Source organism: Strix aluco, chromosome 1 (genome assembly GCF_031877795.1).
Source record: "Strix aluco isolate bStrAlu1 chromosome 1, bStrAlu1.hap1, whole genome shotgun sequence".
In the NCBI taxonomy this organism is placed as follows: domain Eukaryota; kingdom Metazoa; phylum Chordata; class Aves; order Strigiformes; family Strigidae; genus Strix; species Strix aluco.
In genome coordinates this window covers 149,881,125-149,901,676 of record NC_133931.1, presented here as the reverse complement: position 1 = coordinate 149,901,676, position 20,552 = coordinate 149,881,125, and the positions used below count along the sequence as shown (strand labels likewise).

Below are 20,552 nucleotides of genomic sequence, written 5' to 3'. Positions count from 1 at the left end.
GAGAATGAAAACCTCAACTAAACAGATATTGGTTCTTCCTGAGATAGTATTTCTGCAGACTGGAGCTGGTTTGGATTCTTACACAGTCCTACATTTTCTCCTGCAAGGCACTATGGCACTGTTCTGCTACTTTTCTTCTCCTGGACAAATAGATGAGCTTTCAGATGGGGCAACTCTACTCAGGAATCAGATCAGGTTCATAAACAACAGTGGCCATACCTGTGGGATGCAAGGTGGCAGCAAGACAGAAGGATTTGGCATGTTACATATTTTGGTGGATGCAACCAACACCTGACTACCTCAAAATACTGTGAGTCCCTAAAGTTATGAGAACACATGGAATTTTCCAAATCCAGCTTGTAATCAGTACCCAAACTGTCATTTATATGGATGATCCTTGATACAAGGAATATCTGTTCTTTGTGTTCCCTCCAGCAGGATGGGGTATTGGCCCTTCTGAATCTTCCTGTTTATTTCACAGCTATTTTGGATTGGTTTGAGGAAGAATGGTTATGTTATAATATACTGTGAGTAGTTAGGGTCAAACCTGTTTTTTCCACCCATCATCTTTTTACTGAAATGCTCAGAAACAGTTTACATACCTCTACTCAGCGTTTCTAACTGTCTCTTCTGCTCTGAAATACAACCACAGGCATTGCAATAAACATACCAAGAGGTTATCTAGTTACAGCAGCTTTTCTCAAAACCCTGCACATCCTCTGCCAATGCACAACCATGTAATCCTCATCGAAGGACTGGTTTTGGTCCTGCTTTATAGTTTTGCTGAAGACATGGGTAGTGCTTCACCTCTAGCATCGTTAGTCATTTATTGGTATTTTCTCACTGTACGTCAGATTTTAATGATACTGCACTTCAATAGACAGTTTTGTTGGGCATTAGAATTTCACTTTTTGCTGAGATAAAAGAAAGAGGATATTGTAACTGTTCCCTTTTCATAAATCACAGTTGCCTAAAACAAGGTTTAGACACATCACTCGGCCCTGCACTCACACATTTGCTTCTCCCCTTCCCTCTAATAAATCTACTGAACCTCTTTCAAACCAGATTAGACTCTTCATGCATAGCTACTGATATTAAATGCACGAATAGGTAACACACATTCAATACACACTGGCCTTCAAATTATAAGCACATCCCGTTTAATCCATTTTAACCATGTCTCAGACATACTTGCTCTTTACAAAGTTGCTGAAATATTTCATACAATGAAAGTACTGTCTGTCTTTCTATCCAGAAAGCTAGTGCCAAACAAAAATGTCAGGGATGAAGGATTACTGTTCTTTGTGCCATGTATTTATATTCAGACTGTTTTTACTTCCAAGTAAAGTAGAACCAAACACTTTCTATTTACAGTAAGAATTTTTTTTAAAAATTCAGTATTTGTAATCACAGCAATTTAAGAATTTTAAGAATTCTCACTCTTAGAATATATTTAAAAACATACAGGCAATTCTCACTGATCTAAGGCTAAGAGAAGTGGCATCACCAATAAAGCAGAATCCAAACAAGCTAGCTTTGCATTGATCAGCTCCAGAGACGACTCTGCAGCTGCCACAGCAACAAGCAGAGGAGCCAGCCAAGAGACCAGAAAAGAAGCCAAAGAAGAGGTCAAGGCTTGGGAGCCAGAACTTGGCATCCGGGTCTTACAGCTGTCAGGGACACTCATGAGAGAAGTCACTGTTGTCTACAGTTTTTGGAAACAGTTGGGAAACAGGAAGAAGAAAACAACCCCAAATCTTTATCTCCAACTATTAAGAGCCAACTTAGCACGGAAAGACGATACATGCCACCATTTGTTTTCATCACAGCATTGTGATACCAAGCCACTACACCAAATGCAAAAAAATACTACCTGCACAGAAACAGTTTTGTAGTGGTGTGGAATGTTAGACTTTCAAAGAGATGGTTTCTTCTGGAAAAGAAGTATCAGCGTACAAGATGGAAATAAAAACTAGACAACTACTCTTTCTTTGTGTGTTTTAAAATACAAAATTTTGTCTTAACCTTTTTTCTTTTCTAAAGGGGGATATTCTGTCAAACTTTCCTTTAAACTCCCCAGAACCAGCAAGAACTCTGGTATATAATCAACAGCTCTGTTGCCAAGTTGTAAGTACTTTTTATAAAAAAATAAAAAATAAAAAACCCCCAAACCAATGTATCTAGAGATCACCGAGAAAATATGAAGCTGCGCTGCCTACATAAGGGATTCCATACTTGCTAATGACAGATACAAAACTCAGAATAACTGCACGTTTTAAGACTCATTAAATAGAATTTGCAAGATCTCTAAACAAAAGATTAGAATCTGACCAACAATGCTAGTTTTGCAAAAATTAATTTTAAGTGCACATGCATGCAAAAACTCAAAGCTAGTAGCAGTTTTCGCGAAAGCTGTCTCCACAGATTCTGTGCTGACGAGCCAAGCAACTGCCAAACAATGTTTCAAAACAAAAGAGAGGCTCTTGGAAAGTGCCAGAAGAGATGTTATATTCTGCCATTACAACTCAGGCTTTATGAACAGGAAAGAGAGCTTGCTTGTACCAGGATTCTCACTGGCGCTGTGAATGAGGCACATTCCGTACTAAGCAGATTCCCAAGGAAATATCATGCATCCTAGTGTGGACTGTAAAAATGAAGAAGTGTTCAGCTGTGATGAAAAGCAAAAGAAAAGTAGAAACCAAGATAATACAACTGATATCAAAAAATGCATGGCTCTGTCAAAGAGGTCCTTTAAGCATAGGTCAAATAAACAGCAAAACTCATAAAAAACATAATTTGATGGGCTAGTTTAATTCATTTTCTCTGATCTTTTCTTAATCAGCCTTATGACTAGTAAACTAAGATACAATCTCTGATTTCATTTTCTGAGTTTAGAAGAACTAGCTAGTTCATAATATTCTCAACTTTGCAGTCTGATATCCATCTCCTCAATGTCACACTTGCATGCATGCTTTTTCTGTTTTTCTTGGACCATATGAAGCATCAGAAAGCTGTCTCAAGGCAACCTTCTCAAGCACACTTTTCACTCTTATACAAATAAGCCCTCTAGTGGTGAAAGAACCGATAGACCTACCGTATTCAGAGTTTCTATGCACCTCCTCTTCACGATAAAAAAAAAATATCTCATAATATCTCCTAACTAAAGTTGAGCCACCAATGGCCTATCTACAACATTTTTGAAAGCCATTCATTGAAGATGACAATCTTATGTTATCTTAAGCACGAGTGTGTGGCTTGGTTATTAAATCCAGGGATAAAAATGTAATAATCAAAGAACAGAACTGTCAACAAAGGTACAAAGCCAATTTAGCATAATGTCACCAAATTCTCCAGATTTTTCAAATTTTTAAGTATACTAATACATAGATAATAAACTCCACCATGCACCAGCACTTAAACCCTTTGATTACCGGAATCATAAATGAATGCTTGTATTCCTTTCATTCTAAGCTACTGCATTTCCTCCCCCTTCCTTAAGTATATTTATTCTCTACTTTTAAATACTAGTCAGTGAACTGAAAACAGAAACACCACCCACCCTGACCTATGTCTGTGGCAGCAATTCGCATTATGATTGGCAAAATGTTGCCAAAGCAGATATTTTCTCTGTAGCAACTCAGCTTCAAGCACTGCCAAGTCTTCACACAGTCAAATATTCCTAAATATTACACTATCTTTTCTTAACAGAAGACTAGCACACTATCTAGTTTTAAAATAAAATAGCTATATTTTAGATTAGCAAGTATGTGTAAAAACCTCCCATCCACACAGTTGTCCTCTTTAAGGCAGCAATCCAGCAAATCGTTATTACATGAACAATGGTCCAAAGGGACAGTCATTCTGAATTGGTACATATTTCCACATATTCAGCAGTTCTAATGAAACACAATTATCTGGTGTTTGGCCAGATCAGAACTTTCACTTCATTTTTATTGACTCAAGAGCTCACTGACAGTATCTTGGTGCATTTGCAATCTCACATGCCGTTATAATGAAGGACACTATGCCGGGAGAGGTCACTGATCACCTTCCACAAAACACTGCTTACCTAAGAACACCTCAGACTTTCTGTTCTGAGGAGAGGCAAGCATAGGAAACCACAGCACACCATCAGTTCACAGAATAGACCCCTGTCTTTTCTCACCAGGACAAACCTGCAGCCTATCAGGCAGAATTTAACAAGACGACTTATTTGGAAATGCAACTGCCAACAAAACTCCATCAACACAAAAAACTATTAACTTTTTGGCCTACATAAACCTTTTTGTGTGATTTTTGCTTATGATGCACGTTTAACACAGGCATGCCCATCCCTTGATATAACACTGATTGGTTATAATTCAAAGAACAGTGGCAGAGGATGAATAACACATTTTGTTATAATTTTAATAGTTAGAAACCAATTTCTAAAAAATCAATGTGTATTTCTGAAAGTCCTTGAAAAACCATTCACAAATGAAACCATAGTGCAGAAATGCATACAACCTCACATGTGAGGTCAGAAGCAGCAATAAAGTAAATGTAACTACTCTAACAAGATTGATAGTAGTTGTGTCACTCTCAAAACACTCTAAATCAAATAACTGAATAGGGAAGCACACAACTGACTGGAAAAGAAAAGCCCTCCAACTGTAATCATTAGCAACTGTCAAGCTGGAAGGACTACCTCTGTGGGGACCTACAAAGATCTGTAGTGGATCAGAATCTAGTTCAATAGTTTCAGTAACAATTTTAGTGATTGAACAGGAAAATCTGCTTAAGAACTGCACATACGATATCAAGGAAGGAGAAATCCAAGTGCTCTGAAGAGCAGGATTAGAACTCAGCAATCCTGAAAAACTAAAGAAATAGTCCTAATGAACAAGATGAGATTCAGTAAAAACAAACAGCTACACATTGAAAGATATATAGCACCAATTCAGAAAAAAAGATTCAGTACAAGATTACTGCAGAAAAGAAAAAAAAAAAAACAACTTTTGACATGCTAAAATGCATTACACACAACATAAGATATACCTGAACTTTTTTTATACTCAGAAGTAGTAGAACTTATGCACTTGTATCTGGTTTCAGGTATCATAATTTAAAAAGTAGAGACAAGCCTGTAAGAACAAACCCAAGCATTTTGAAATAATTGACCTGTGAGGAAGAGCTGAAAAATATGAGTCCATGCGGTTTAGAAAACAGAAGACAGGAACACCATAGCAGTTGGAAAGTCTTAAACTTAAGGGCAGGGTCCACAACACTTTGAATCTTCATTTCCCCATCAGCCAGACTGGGGGAGCTGTTACACTGTACTGTAGCTCCTACACTTTCAAACAGCTACCCATGTTTTCTCCTGATGAAAAAACAGGACAGATGGGAACAGAGGGAGAACAACACACACTTCACTCTCATCTTAAAGTCAAGCTTTGCCTGAGGTAGACACCCAAACACTAGGTAGCCTCCTCAGGCCCTCCAAAGTTTCAACAGTGATTTTCCAGATGTAGCTATAATTCTATAATATAAAACACATTAGAAAGGTACATATGACAAAGAGACAGTTTATAGCTATAGATGGTAGTATGCACAAAGAATCTAATATGAATTTATCTTTAAGCCTTGATTTTTTGCAAAAAAAAAAATCTAAGCTATCACTGTGTGTTATAAAATGTATACACATGCATAAGAACATGTTTGCACCGGCAGAAATGCATCAGTATTATTGTACCAAGGCAGTATCTCTAGACAATGCACTAACAGAAAAAGACAAGAAAGGAGACTTCTTTTGTTTGAAATAGAGTCAGCAAAGTTGTAAGATTTCTCCCAAACTTTAAAAAGCAGCCACAATACAACTTTTTTACATATTAGCCACAATTACTTTGTGGGATCAAAAGTAGCATCTGTCTCTTTTTACGGCTTCTACGATTATGCTATCGCTTGCTATATCTCTGCAGCTCAGACATCTTCAGAGGGAAGCTGAGCAAAGAAAGATGCAGCTGCAATTATTAATACAATGTGACATTGCAAAGGAAGCTGGATTCCCGCCGTCTTTTTGTTAGGCGTTTCTATTAGAAAGACAATTCTTGCATATAGCTTCCCTATCTAAAATTTGAGAAATGTATCACACAGCTGTAGGTACTCTTACACTTCAGCTTCAGAAGACATTTTACAATGTCAGCTTTTGATCCATTGCTGTACACGTTACTTTGTATTTAAACTGCGTAACTACAGATCTCAAAGTTTAATCTACACTGGGAGGGCAGGATGGAAGAGCAGGCTGCCATTACTGTTATTCACTCCACCTTCAAAAACACGTAGGGAGGGAGGGGAGGAGACATGGAAAACAGACTAAAATCTCAGCAGACTTGGAACCTCTCATTGTAAAGATTTATACCAGAATAAAATTATTATAATACTATAACAGAGCATCCATATGAGGAGGTGCACCCCTAACATTTCTTCTTCAGTAACTGTTATTGTTAACTTCTCTGGGTAGTTAAGGTCTTAATGTAACCATCACAGCACCTGAGGTTGCTTGGAAAGCCCAAGCAACTTGAAAGATTAATAAAACCAGGAAAAGAAAATGGTAGAAGGCTCTACCTATCCTCAGCAAATACAGGACTTGCAGTTCCAAACACATTGATACAAAGACCTTGCAGTTGTGAAAGAACTGCAGTCCCAATAGTACCTAGGAAATTAGCAGTTAGGTTTTGTGCTACATGTGACTCAAGATATGCACCAAAATAATCCAAACTAGAAGTCCTAAAGAGTCAGACCCATTCATTCCTTCTGACATATCCAAAGTTAGGTTTATTTGGTCATGACAAGACCATTCAAGTTTAGGGAAGACCAAATCACGACCCTATTAACATAATGGTACCAGTGTTACTCTTCAACCTGCTGTCTCCACAGGGAGCAATATGGCCACACCCCATTCTCACCACCAGCTGTGCTTTTGACTCTTAAAGGACAGTTTGCAGTCAGAATTTAAAAGTAATTTTGGTCTCCTGTAATTACAGGGAGTGAAACAGAAACAGGAGCATTTACAGGAAGACTCTACAGTCTGGGTTGTGGATCCTTATTCACATGTAAGGAGCTAACCATCAAATCCTCCCTATATACACATTTTATGCTTTTAAAAAATGTAATACACTTTCCCCGGAACTATTTTGATAAACTGGCATGAAAACCACTGGAAAGAGGTCACACTAATACTCATTATATTTCTCTTGGTTCCTCCTGCAGCTCCTATAATTACACAAGAAATAAAGCAGGACTACCAAATGCAACCAATTCTTTCCAACATACTATTCTTCAAGATGCATTAATAATTCATCTGTTACAAACTACTCCTAGTATAGCCACCTTTTTTTAAAAATGAAGCCTGCTAGAAGAATAAAGAAGTACTTGAATTCAGTAACTTTATTTGTTAAGCTATAACAGTAAAAATTTAAACATTTCCTTTAGTAAACTGCTTATTCCCATTTCACCAGATTTTAAATGAAGTTTCACTCAGAATTTGCAAGGGTTATGAACTTCTGAAAAAAAATACACTGAGATGCAGATAAACTCAAGTATCAAAAACTGTATTTCAAGTTTAATAAAAGATACCCTTATATTTGATATCGATTTATCTGTAAGGCCTATACCATGCACACACACACACTCTCATGCAGACACACACTTTTTATCTTACAACAAATCCTCTGAATAAAACTACCCTTGATCAAACTTATTATGGTTTATGAATTCGCAGCAGCTTCTAACTGTACCTCCTTTGTATTATTCATCGTAGAGGTTTAACCGATTATAAGCATGCATTAGAAATCTCCCATGACTTCAAAAGGACTGTTCAAGGTATTAGAATAGAAAGCAGCAGCATACCAGGCAGCTTGCACACTGCTACAGTTAATGAAAAATCCCTTTGAAAATTACACATCATTCCACTAATTTCTTCTGATCAGAAGAGTGAAATTCTGGATTGACACTTCCTTCCAGTACAAGATAAAAATTCAGTGCAAAAATGAAGTAATTAAGCCCCACTTCTTTTGACATTTACTTTACAGCATGACTCATGACCATCTTCAGCCTGTGTTTAATAAAATGTTTTCACAGAGATTATTAAAAAAAAAGTTATACTACAGCCTTTCATTCCAGTACTGCATTTTCTTGCACAATTTAAGTTCCAAAGTCAGTTTTCATTTAAGTGTGCCAGGTGGTTCTCAACACTTAAAAAACAAAACAAAGCAAGCAAAACACAATGGGATTTTTTTTTTTTTTATAAACCCAGATTTTAAAAAGCAAATGATGCTTTCAGGAGGGGAAAAACTACGGCAACAAATTTAGCTCATTTTTAAATAGGAGAATGTAGAACTCATGCTGCACATTTCCAATAAATAACTACTAATTACAGTACTGAGTGTAATAGTCAACAGCATGAATACAAAAGTCAATCCAGAAGGCTTAACACTGCAAACTACTGTTAGAAGTTATTGCAAATAATTTTTAATAAAAGCAAATTCTTCTGCAATTTTATAACTGGAAAACATGCAAGCAACAATATTACATCATTAAGAGTCTCTCTGAAAAGAGGTGTTTACATCTAACCAACAATACAGAGGTTCCAACACATGTATGACTGGCTTTCTCCTCCTATTTGGAAACAGTTTTACTGATCCCCTGTTGTCCATCTCTCTCCCAAATGCAAACCCCACATTTTCTACCTTTGGATTCCCTTACCTGCTCAGAGCCATTTTCACTCTCAATCATGGGGATACAAACGATGAATTGGACTTATCCTCCAGTGCCATACACAGTTTAAAAACCAACCAAACCAACCAAAACATACCACCTTAAACAAAGAAGTTATATAAAGCTTTGGAGACAGGAAGAACATCACAGTCCCTGAGAAGTAAGGCTTCTGGTAAGAATGATACAAGAAATGCTACTGCAAACTGCAACAGAGATATATGGAAATATGGTATTTGAATCCTATACCTATTCTCTAGGAAATGCCATTATTCAGGCTTGTGCTGGCAGCTACCAATACCACATTTGCAGAAAACTATTTAAATAATTTAACAGAATAAACTAATATGTTATTTACAAAACAAAACAATTCAGCTCCATGAAATGCCAAGCCAACCTTGGAACAGTTGTGAAGCCAGGAGGCTTTGAATGTTCATACCCTATCTTGTCATTAAGCAGTTACTAATCTTAGTCAACTAGAAGGTAAACAATGACGATTAATAGGTATTAACTTGGCTTTTGTCTGGCCATTCAACTTCGAACTGCCAGCAAGGAAGCTGTACATCCTGATCAGGCTTGAGCTAGAAATATCATATTTATACATTAAAACAAGTATTGAATTAAGTGGGTTTTAGAGAGATCTGAAAGTCTGATTCTTACAAAGTTCTTTAAAATATCTTGTAATTGTCTCCAAAGATCTGTCCTCTATTCATCTTCCCTTTTGAAGTCTTGTCATTTTGGCAGCCTTGCACAATCCCAAACGAACAGAAAAAAATAGTCTTCTGCTGTTTTTCCACGTTGATACCTCTGAAGCACTTATTAGCATAGTTAAGGAATATACTCTTTTCCAGGAAGAATTCCTAAGGTATCTCCCCCATCCAACCTTACTAGTATACACATGGTTTAAAAATACAGTAGTATCTACCAGATAATGTTGAATTCATGAGGAATGGCACAATCCCAGAAGACACACGCATTTCTGCCTCTTACTGAACGGGCCCCAATATCAACTAAAGCTTTGCCATGATCCTTATTGAAAGTTCAGGTCTTTCAGCTAACTAGCACCTGATACCTTTGTAGCTCCCCGTTCCTACCACCACCTGGCTGACGGCAAGACGACAGTATTCCCTTCTTGCTGTCATTGTTTCTACGAAGACACTTCCCAGGTTTTCTTTCCCAGTGAGAGGGCTGCCTGTACCACCAACTTCTTAATCTCCACTATAATGTCACACCCACACTGGCAGTATCCAATTTAGAATTAAAAGTCCTTCTTACACAGAAAAGACAACTGAAAATAAAGCAGAGAAAAGCTAGAAAAATCCAAGGTAGAGCCAATACACACGACGATTCCTTATTAAGAGTATATTAACACTAGTTGCTTAACTAGCTCTTTACTATAAAATAATACAAGTTCTTTTGAAAAAGTGGTATGTCATTGTATAAAAGCACTGTACACTTTCATATGCAGCTCTGGCCAGCTCATTTTGAGTAATGAGACAAGGCATTGAAAAGGTTTACACTGCGAATCACCAGATCCTGGGAATTAATTTGGAGGAAGCATGACTACATAGTTGAGTATACTAATATACTCTTCCCTTGGCCTCTGCTGCAGGAAGGATTCTGGCCTAGACCCACGATCTGACCTAGCTCAGCCATTCCTTTGCACATACGTCTATTTCAACTGGATCAAAAAATTCTATTTAAAAAAAAAAGTAAAGCTGTATTTCATATACCAAATCTCACCTTTACAACCAAGACTTGTATTTATTTAAAGATAAAAATCACATTCTGAATTGCATCACCCTGAACTGAGGAATGAAAATTACTATCAAAATACAATGCTTCAGTTGGGATAGACACAATAGTAAAATATATCAACACATTTCAAATATCAAAGTTGAAAAACCTGATGCAATACAGTGATTTCTTGCTGTCCTACACATTACTACACATACCCACATAATTAACACACTTCAGCATTTGTACACAGTTTGAACAGCACGATTCATTCACCTGTGTGATTATTTTTTCAATTTTCAACATAGCAAATTGAGAATCAAAAGAAGGGTTTAAGAACAGACAATAAGGACAAACAAAGTGACTCACAAATAGGAAGACACATAAATACTGTTTTAAATTCTGAGACTTTCAAAAAACCATTGGACTATTCAAGAATAGACAGATGTTAATATGCATTTTCATTTCTATGCTAGCAGAAGGCTACAGAATACAACCAGCAGCTACAAACTTACTTAGATCTTTGAATTTTTTGTTTGGTTTCATTCTGACAAGCTTTTGCCATTAATCTTCACTATTCAAAGTGACCAAAAATCTACACTAAATCAGAATGAGTATCTCAAAAGAACCAGTAGATGGCAAAAAAAGATCTGTGATAAATTTTTATTTTGGAAATAAACATAATCTGTATTAATGTACAACCAGCAAAACTGTCTTTTTTGTTTTTTAACCTCATTGATATGGTCCCCAGAGTCTGGTTCAGCAGCAAGCATCTATAAAATTTTACACAGGCAAATCCATAAATCCTCCCCCCATCTGAAAGGTTAAAATTCTCACTGTGGTGAGAAAATAAAAACCCCTGAGAACAATCTGTTCCCCTGTTACTCAGAAGAATAACATGTATAAAATATTTCATAACTTTACGTTCAAACTCAACCTACAATTTCAAGAATCTTTTGTGAAGTACAATGTGTATAAAATACATAGAAATTCGAGTTCATTTTTATTCTTAAAATACAAACAGTAAACTAAAGAATCAGTAAACTTTGTTAAGTCTTTATACTACAGTAACCTTTAGAAACCTCCACTAAGTGTTATACCAACAAAATTCAGCATCTTCTGGTAATTTCTGCCAGGGTGGCAGTCTGAAATTAAAATATTTTTACGGCTCACAATTGCAAATCTAGGAATAAACCAAACTGCAATGGCTTACCTGTCTAGCATAGAATATAAAAATGAAATCACTGCTTTGTACGATATTAAAAATGAAAATAGACAACAGATTTTTAAATCTCATATTATTTCTTATGTATAAATATTACATATATGTTCACAGCTGAGGTAGAGGTATGCTTGAACAGGAACAATATGTTAACTGAAATCACTGGTAGCTTGGATTAACCTTTTTTAACATTCAGAATTAGTAATGCTGCAGACTTATTTTATGTATGTATACATCAGTGAACCAAATGATTACACAAAGTGCATTTTTCCATCTATCTTTCTGCATTTTCCTATTTTCATTACAAGTGCAAGCACAGATAGGTATTGGCTAGGATACCTGCTTCACTAAAATAAAATACATGATGAATAAGCTTCCTAAGTATTTTCTCAAAAAGGAACTGTAAGGCTGTCAGTCAGTTTGTACCTTATCATGAAACATTTCAGAAAAAGAGCCGTATGTATAACTTCCTAATTAATACTTCTCATTATAGCTAAATAAACTATTATTTTTTTTCCTGTACATTTAACTATTAGACAGAAATTTAAACCACACATCAAATATTTACCAGTAAATACTACTCCTTACATTTATACCTGAAAACTGACAAACTACTCAGGTTATAAACGAAACACCCTCATGTAGTATAGATGCATGTATACAAGTAGGCATATTAGTATGGAAAAAACACTCTGCCACAGGAAAGAATTAGCATGTGGAAAGACAGATACTTGGAGACTGTTGCCAAAAAAATTTCAGTAGTAAGAAAGTTAAAGAGTTGGACAACTGCTCCCAGAGATTATTTTCTCTGATTAAAAAGCAAATAGATACAGGACAAAGAAAGAATACACACTGCAACTAGTAGAAAGATATAAGGGGATAAGACCACACAAAAAGCACTCCTTGTTTCTTTAAAAGTGGCACTGGCAACTTGGAAAACAGACACTGAAAGCCTGGAGGGGACCTGTTGGAGGACCACTGAGACTACAGGGTCGAAGAACCTGACATATGAAGAAAGGTTGAAGGAACTGGGTTTGCTCCACTTAGAAGGCAGCTCTGGAAGGTGGGGAGGATCTAATCACAGTCTTCCAACGCCTAATGGGTAGTTTTAGAGAAGACGGAGGCACCCTCCTCACAAGGATGCACAGTGAAAGGAGAAAAGGTCATAAGCCACAAATTGCTTCAGGGAAATTTTTTCTTGCCATAAGAAAAAAAAAACAATTCTTTGCCATGAGAACAATTAAACAATGGAGTAGGTTGCCCAGAGCAGCAACTTTCCCTCACTGGAAGTATTCAAGTCTTAGCTTATCTTGACAAGGACATGGACAACCTAATCTAGGGTTCTGTTTTCAGCAGAAGGTTGGACTAAATCTTCAGGGGTCCCTTGCAACCTAGACTTCTCTCTGATTCTGGATGTGAAACTCTGCAGCTACTGTATTTTAAATTAATACCTGTCAAAAACACAGAAGTAATTTAGCAAAAAAATCGCTTTATGCACAGCTCTTTTGCTTTAACTTTGCACTGTTATAACTCCATTAGTGTCAAAGGATTTATATATGTGTGCATGCTGATGCAGCCTATTTTTGAGCAATTTTCCAGTTTCTTTACTATGTAAGTACGTAATTGTACTTCACATATCTGCTAAATCGCAAACTCCTGAATTCTACACTAATAAAGCTGTTTGCTTCACACATGCAGAACACTGTACCATGCAGAACCATGTCTCACTTCTACCCTGCTGGAATGGAGTCATGTACATTATTGATAAGAAATAAGCCAACTATTATTGTTTCTTAAAAAATAAAAAAAAACAGCTTTATCAGGAAAAAACAGCACTGAAATCTGTTGCAAAACATTTAAGGATTTTTTTTTAAAGGAAATAAAGGCAAAAGACTTTAATTTTGACCTAACAAGCCACCTAAAATTGCTTTTGCCCAGGAAGTGAATTCAAAAGATCTTCAACTGCACTCAGGATGCAATGTTTACTAATTTCTAGCTAGAAATCTTACCAATTTTTCTCTAGAAAGCGAAGTATGATGATGCCTAGAACCAGATGATAAATACACCTTCTCATCTACTAGAACCCAAACTGCTCAACTCTGGTAGTGTTTCCCGGTTTCTTCAGCACATCATTTCAGAAACAACTGTCAAGTTTACTGCTGAGCTGACTGAGTGTTGGGGCTACTACGTTAAGAGTGCTCAGCACAAGCTCAAAGAGCTTCTACTGTACACCAGGAGGCCTTTGAGGAAGAAATACACTTAATAAAATGGAACTCTAGAGAAAAGTAGATGTACTAGGCAACTCTCAACCACTTTGATACATAACACCAACTTTTCAGCTTTATTAACAAGCTATGATTCCTGCTTTCCAGCCTTTGATAAATAGACTGTCAGCTCATCCTCAACCAGAAAAAACAAATCTTAAGAAATGGTTACTTCCCTTATTCCACTCCATGCCTCTTACAGAGCTGACTTTTAAATATTCTTTTTTATGAAGCTCATAAAGACCTATTTCAAATCCTTTTGAGGACTCCATGAAATCAAATCCACATGGCCCAATTGTTATTTCGCCATATTTACTACAAATATGCTAGTCCTGCCCTTACACTAAGGTCCTCATTTCATCTATACCAGAGCTGATTACATTCTTCCCAAAATTGTATTTGTAGACTGTAAGGTCAGATTTTACACTATGGCTACACTACAGCTCTCAAGAGGGCTCTCCATTATTATATAGTATTTCCAAGCTATCCTAGTTTCAGCTGGCATAGAGTTAATTTTCTTCCTAGTAGCTGGTATAGTGTTGTGTTTTGGATTTAGTATGAGAATAATGTTGATAACACACTGATGTTTTTAGTATAAAAACTACTTAGCAACAACTAAGTCAAGAATTTTTCAGCTTCTCACACCCTGCCAGCAAGAAGGCTGCAGGTGCACAAGAAGTTGGGAGGGGACACAGCCAGGACAGTTGACCCAAACTGGCCAAAGGAATATTCCAAACCATATGACATCATGCCCAGTATATAAACTGGAGGGAGTTGACCAGGAGGGGCAGATTGTTGCTCAGAGACTGGCTGAGCATCAGTCAGTGTGTGGTTAGCAACTGCAGTGCGCATCACTTGTCTTTCTTGGGTATTATTTCACTCTCTTTTTGTTATCTTCCTTTTCATTACAGTTATTATTATTAACATTATAATTATTATTATATCTGAATTAGTAAACTGTTCTTATCTCAACGCACAGGCATTACTTTTTATTCCTTTCCGATTCTCCTCCCCATCCCATTGCGGGGGTTGAGGGGTGGAGGAAGGAAGAGTGAGTGAGTGAGTGGCTGCACAGTGCTTAGTCGCCAGTTGGGGTTAAACCACAACACAAGCTAATGCCCAGATGCCTCAATGTGATGTAAAACATCCAGGCTAAGTGCACCTCTGCATAAATGCTCTCCATTAGTTTACTACACTTGAGTGCTGAATACACAATGAGTTACTTTTGGAGATTAGGATACTTTCATGTTAAGCTGTACTTTACAGCCATTGCTTCAAAACACCTCTATGGATGTACTGTTTAAAAAAATACAAAATCATTAAGAGTTGTACATACAACTGATTTCTTGGACTCAACTTTCAGAGTAGTCCTGATTTAGTTAGCATTCTTTGAAGTTATGTGAGTCTACATTAAAAAGAAAGAGTCATCAGGAACAAAACTCTTTATCAATAATTTTTAAAGAAAAATAAAAAAGCACTGCAGAATTAAGATCACACCTTGTAATAGTGTGTGCTTTAACACACTCCTCCAACTATTCACCAAATTTCTTCAGAGTAATTTCCTTTTTTTTTTTCCTTCCCTCAAATCAGTGTAAAGTTAGAGGTGACTGGGAACAGTTTCACATGAGCACAGAGGCTTGCTTGGAATGTCCTACTTTGCACCTGTGGTTCATACCAGAAGTATGTGTCTATGGTAAAGCCTGGAAAACTAAACACACTATGGGATATAACTATTTTAAAATTATGCTAATAAGGGCTTATTGTTTCCTGCTTTAAGGACATTCACCTACTTCTTTGTTCGAAAACTGCACTTGCTGCACTCAGTTAGCATCCATCCATATGTAAAAGAGGGGAGTTTCATGGTTCTGCTCCTGGTTCAAATCATGTTGCCATGGAAGCAGATGTTGGATTGATGAAAATAGGTCAACTGTTCAAAAAAAAAAGCACTGTTTTAATACTTTAAAATTATTATTAAATGTTCTTATTTTAATGCTTACCATTATTTATTATGAAATGCTTAATATTTTATTCTATTTAATCACCATTTACTTTGCTGATACAACACGTATTCCCACCAAAAATCTAGACAGCACCAGAGTTAGTGTTGTTAATGAAAAAAAACAATTGTTTTGCATAAATCTCTAGGGGCTGGGTATAGAATGCTTAGAAGAATATCACACACAGTACTTCATTACATTTGGACTGAGTGATGTCAAATGTTGCCATGTAAACATGTTTCCATTTGAAGAGTATTAGTAGTATTATTATTAAAAAGCATTAACTTCTTTTGAAAAAAAGGACATTGCTAATACCTATGCTTGGCTTTGGTAAGAACAGTGCTTTTTCTGTTTAGCTTTGCATCGAACAGATAAATAAATATTCAACTGGACTCTCAATTACTTCAATCTGATAAAAATATTTAATGACAGCTAAGATTTAAGTAGGTTACCCCATCAGTTGAACATGTGAAAGCATACATAGCCTACTAAAAGAAATTTCTTGTGTTCCTTAACATTTTCACACTGCCTGCCAAGCTGCTGTCAAAATACCATAAACACACCATAAAATTCTCATCTACACCTGTACCAAACCCCAGAAAGTAAAATAACTCACCTGTATCATGTGCTTCTGGATCTCTACTACGTGATCTAAAATGCTTTTCTATGAACACCCTGACACATCTGACAGAATTTTTTCCTACCTTGACACTGATGTACTTCAGATGCACCAGGTTTATCCTAGAGGTTTAATGTGATATAATCTGATCCTGATTTTTTTTCTTTACAACTGAAATGCACAGTTTAAACATTAATAAATATAGTAAAGGTGCATGAGAATACTGCCAATACATGAGATTTATGCTCCTCTCGTAGTTTAGGGATACTTCCTGCAAAAGTAGTAATACTTACAGGAGAAAGACTCAGTGGTGCAGAAGTCCCACAAATTCAATCCAGCACAAACATACAACACTACTGTGTGTCTTCTACACACAGTTGCTTCTGCCCTGCTCCCTTTCACTAGCAAACTGAGTCAGACAGCTTCTCCCAGATCAATTCCCTAATCTGATTCATCATGCACCAGATAAAAGAAAGTGCTAGTGTAACAAATAAGAGGAATAAATACCCAGGAAGCAAAGGCAAAAATAGCCCCATCTCTTTAAGCTGCCATAAATCCATACTGCTGCTGTTCATAGTTCCACAGCATCTAGTAATTCTCCCTTCTTTCTACCTTTTGTAATCAATGTTTTAACCTCAAATATGTAAACATAACTACTGATGAAAAAAAATAATTTCTGTAACGGAGAACATGTTTAACTATCAACACAATGGAAACTGTCTTCAACAGAAGTGAAAGTCATGTTAGTTGTGTTCATTTTCATATAGGTTTTCAAATAAAATTATATATAAAGTGTGTTTCACTTCAGAGAACTCTCTTGGACTCCAGAAACTTCATCATTTGTGTTACAAAACTTCTTGCCAGATTATATGACCTGAGCTATTCTCTGACTTCAAAAAAAACCAAACACCAAACCCATACCCATGAAGTTGTTAAATATTGTTTAAAATGTACTGTCCCTCAGACGACTGCAAAAATTTTAGATTTTACATTGAACACTTTTGGAATTGTGATTTTTGGGATATTGTTGGTTATAAACGTGGCTTGTTATGCTGCAGAAAAGTACTAGAAAAGACTCATATGTTGGCTTTTTGTCTTTGTTTTCTCAGACAATAGTTTGTAATAACACAAAAACAGCCAAAAAAAAATATATTCGAACCAGCATACTTAAAAGTATCAAGCATACTGAATGCTTGTGATTAAAACTATTTTTTAAATATACCTTTTCTGACAAGTACATTATGGCTTGGGGGTTTTTTTATTTTTTTTTTTTTTAACTAAGAAGAAGAACAATAAGAGAAAACTTGACTTTTCTTTAAGCAGATATTTGCCTTTACCCTCCTCTGGCTCACCCAGCATTAGCCTCCATCAGTCTCTTCATACAATGCAATTAATTATAGATCAGTGGTCTTCGCCAAAGTTGCTTCTTGGTATAAGGTAACATTTTGCCTTTCTTTTCCTCAGCAGTAATTTACCTTTTCTCTTCAAACTTTCTTCCCTTTGTTTTCTTAATCTCCCTTTCCACAGTATTATAGATAATTTGAGATACACTGTTAAAAAGGAATTCCAACAGCTGCCTAATTACCATGCTGCAATTCCTGTCATCTAGATGATTGCATATAAACAGAATTTCATTTTAGAGAGAAAAATACTGGTATTCTCCTATAGCCTACTGAGAAACAGAGGTCTGCCTAGAGACCACATAGCCAGCTTCACATTAAAACAGGTAAGATAGGAATAAATACCCAGGAAGCAAAGGCAAAAATAGCCCCATCTCTTTAAGCTGCCATAAATCCATACTGCTTACATTTAGTCATACAGTTTTCATATACAATCTCTCTGGATATGTTGTCCACTGATGCACTACAGCATTACATTTAAATTGCCAAATTAGTTTTACATTAAAATACCTCACTGAGGTTAATGCAAACGTTCACACACACACACACAATAGAAGAATGTATCAGGCTGTCTGTAGACTCGAACTTCAGAAAACCAGTTGACATGATTCATATTTAAACTGTGCAAACCTTAAGGCTTGGAAAATAAAACTCAAAGCAAGCTCATAATTCATTGCATAATGCTTAACACCTATAAAAACAACAACAAAAAAGTACATGCTCCTGCTGCACCTCTGTAAGGCGACGCAGTTTAACAACTACACATAGACTTTTTGCCACAAGAAAAGTAATCCAGTTCCGAAAAGCTAAAATAGCATAATGATGAAAGTCAAGGCAAAGTCCTACAATCTCAGTTATTATATAAAATGCTCATAATCATCCCTTCTTGTCTGAAAAGGAATGATACTCAAGTGCTTATTACATAGAATTAAGAAAAGATGAAACCCAAATGCTGTTACAATCGCTAGTGTTTACAGTCACCATACATACTTGTTTCAGATAAGCCTTACAGGAAACATCCATTAAGATTATATAGGAGGTCTTTGTAAGATATGCTGGGGCCAAAAACCAAGTAGAGAAATAACCAGTTCACAAAAACGATGTTATTTTGTTTCTTGAAATAGCATTATTAAATTCCTGAAATACATGGAAGCAACAAATACACGGTATCTTGGGAACGTATGGAGAATCACAGATTCTGTGAATATAGGATCTAATGTTCAATCCTGATTTATATGACACTTGAGTTTTCAAGTGCCCTGAGACTCTCTGGCATCTCTCAAAATAAAATCACATTGGAAGTAGTTGTATCTGACTCCAGTCATGTTTTTTGCTTAGTCAGCAATGAGATTTTGGATCAAGCTTTAGAGCACATGCACAATTTGAAAGATACGTCCATCAATCTTTTCACTACTACTTCCCCAGAGGTTTTCTGGAGCAATTCTGAGTTTTAAGATGGAGAGAATCAAATGAAGTAATAGGTAGAAGTTACTTCAAGTGTAGTGGCCTGCATGGTAGAAAGCATGGAAATGCTCATGAGAGAAGTAAATGAAATGAGCCCATGGTCTGAACACAGATGTAGCAACCAGTTAAAATCACGAGCAGAAAATCAGTCAAGCAGTACTAACTACAAAGTTACAACATCTGGCTTATGAAGTCACTTATCTACACAGACTAGAAGCTGAAATGATATAGTAGATAAAATATCATATTGTTTTCCTAGCACTTACTCTTCCTTTAACCATCTACTTTTCACTGCTATTTAAAGACTCTGTGCTAGATGGACTTTTGGTTTGACCTTTGTGGTGGTGTTCTCCCTCTCACACAGATCTCTTCACAGCATTTGTTGACAAACATTTGTGGGCTATCCCACAACTCTGGAAACTCCACACTAGCTTAAAAAAAAAGTTAAAGATTAATTTACATAGATTAATTGTTTGCTGGGCATGCTTCCTTCAGCTCTACGTTTAACTGTGAATTCATTCTGTGTCTTTGTGATGTATTTTCTACAGATGAATTTCTTTCACGAGTTTTATTGCTTAAATTCCACCTATATTTTCTAGGATTTGTGTCTGTAGTCTTTCCCACTGGATATAATTAAACCGACATCTATTTTTTTTATTTCAGTAATTTAAATGAGGTTTCTGTGTTATAAGCTATGCCACCTAAGTTCTGCTCATGCTGAATGCTGAGAAGTATGACAACATTCACAGTACATGAAAACACAGAAAAGAAAGAAATCAAAAAGCAAGACTTTGAAACACTACTTTGACTGGGAAATCTTGATTTCCTTTCAATATGTGGGGGGGAAGTCTACTTCCTGGTATCATTTCCACTGTTGTTCACATTATTTGCTACTGAAAACACACGCACTGTTTGAAGGCAGACTTACCTCTACCAATGCCACAGTCAGAATAAGGTCCATTTTTGAATCTGGGAAAAGGGCATTCACTTGTGGAGACATTCCAATCAGTATGCAATTAGTAACAACTGATATTACACTCATAGTTTCAAAAGCCAACTGAAATAAAACACAAATATATTTATAGTTATGACCATTAT

At 36.3% G+C, this 20,552-nt stretch overlaps 1 protein-coding gene across 2 annotated transcripts in view; it reads right to left on the bottom strand.

The window, feature by feature from the left end:
* The window catches only part of ANO10 (anoctamin 10), a 129,864-nt gene that overhangs the window by 86,527 nt on the left and 22,785 nt on the right, over positions 1–20,552 (bottom strand). For both annotated transcript variants that reach the window (XM_074839543.1, XM_074839552.1), the window contains exon 11: positions 20,383–20,511. In XM_074839543.1, coding sequence (XP_074695644.1) covers positions 20,383–20,511 — 129 coding nt within the window. The remainder of the gene's footprint in view (positions 1–20,382; positions 20,512–20,552) is intronic.